General features: G+C 42.4%; 1 protein-coding gene across 1 annotated transcript; it reads right to left on the reverse strand.

Annotated features, from left to right (window-relative positions):
* Positions 1–146: 146 nt before the first annotated feature.
* LOC112139744 (cytosolic 5'-nucleotidase 1A-like) lies at positions 147–857 on the reverse strand. The gene is made up of 2 exons (XM_024262603.2): positions 555–857; positions 147–394 (listed from the first exon to the last, which is right to left on the reverse strand). Exons 1-2 carry the CDS (start codon positions 747–749, stop codon positions 221–223), a joined length of 369 nt encoding a protein of 122 aa, XP_024118371.1. The 5' UTR covers positions 750–857; the 3' UTR covers positions 147–220.
* Positions 858–1110: the final 253 nt, after the last annotated feature.

Genomic DNA, 1110 nt, shown 5'->3' on the forward strand with positions numbered 1-1110 from the left:
CGTTTTTGTTTTCCTCTTTATGGCGGTATTCCTCAATCTTCTTTCCAATCTTCTTTCAAACAACATTAAATTCCTGTTATACACGATATGCAAAAAGTAAATCAAGAAAGGTCGAGCTGCTGGATGACCTCCATTGTTGCTTTTCTAGGCGTTGCACTACAATGACACAATGATACCCTGATGATATAATGATAAAATTATAATCTTTGATGTGAACCACCTATAGCTGAAGGTGAAAAGGGACTTGACTGATCATTGACTCACGGTAATGATTGATGGTATTGATGAGCCTCAAACCAACATTTGCGTGGTTGTTGGTGATGAGAACCACATCAAAGAGCTCCTCGCTTTCAGGATAAAGTTCTCTCAGCTGAGTGTTGACGGCCTCTAAAGCCTGGAAACACACACAAAAAAACAACACAATTATGCACCAACATGCAGGATCAGACTGTATTGCTGCAGTGAGATGGAGATGAGCGTGATGTTCTGATCCACCGCCTCCACAGTCACGACTAGGATTAACTCTGTCTCTCCTTGTTCTCACAGACAGATACCTTGACAAAGGAGAAAGCCGGTCCAGGACTGAAAGGCTCTGTTTCATGAGCCACCTGGTATTTGATGTACTCCTCCATCCCCTGCCGCTCGAAGATCTGCTGCTCCTTCTCCATGTTGAAGAGAACCCGGGATGAAACGGCAATGGTGATGGCATTCTGTGGCTTGGGCTGCAAGGTGAAAAGTTGAACGCTCATATTTAAATCAAGACGTATTGATTAACTGTCACATGAAGTTTAGACTTAAACCAAGTTGAAAAATACTAAAACATTTTAGAGAAAACTGGGACTGAAACTTTACTAAACTACACAGTGGTAAATTTGACTATATCCATCCATATTCTCTTCTCTATTCAGACCCAGATACAGGACCAACGATTCTCAGACCTTCTCTTCTCAATAATGTCTCTGGGGTACCCAAGATGCACCCAGGCTAATTTAGAGGTATTGTCTTGACAGCATATTGGGTCCTCACCTGGATCCCCTTATGTCTAGAATTGGCTATCCCTGATTATTGAGCAATGACCCTAACAAGCCCCTAATCTACCCACTCAATGCC

The sequence above is a fragment of the Oryzias melastigma genome, unplaced genomic scaffold (genome assembly GCF_002922805.2).
Source record: "Oryzias melastigma strain HK-1 unplaced genomic scaffold, ASM292280v2 sc07978, whole genome shotgun sequence".
Taxonomy (NCBI): Eukaryota; Metazoa; Chordata; class Actinopteri; order Beloniformes; family Adrianichthyidae; genus Oryzias; species Oryzias melastigma.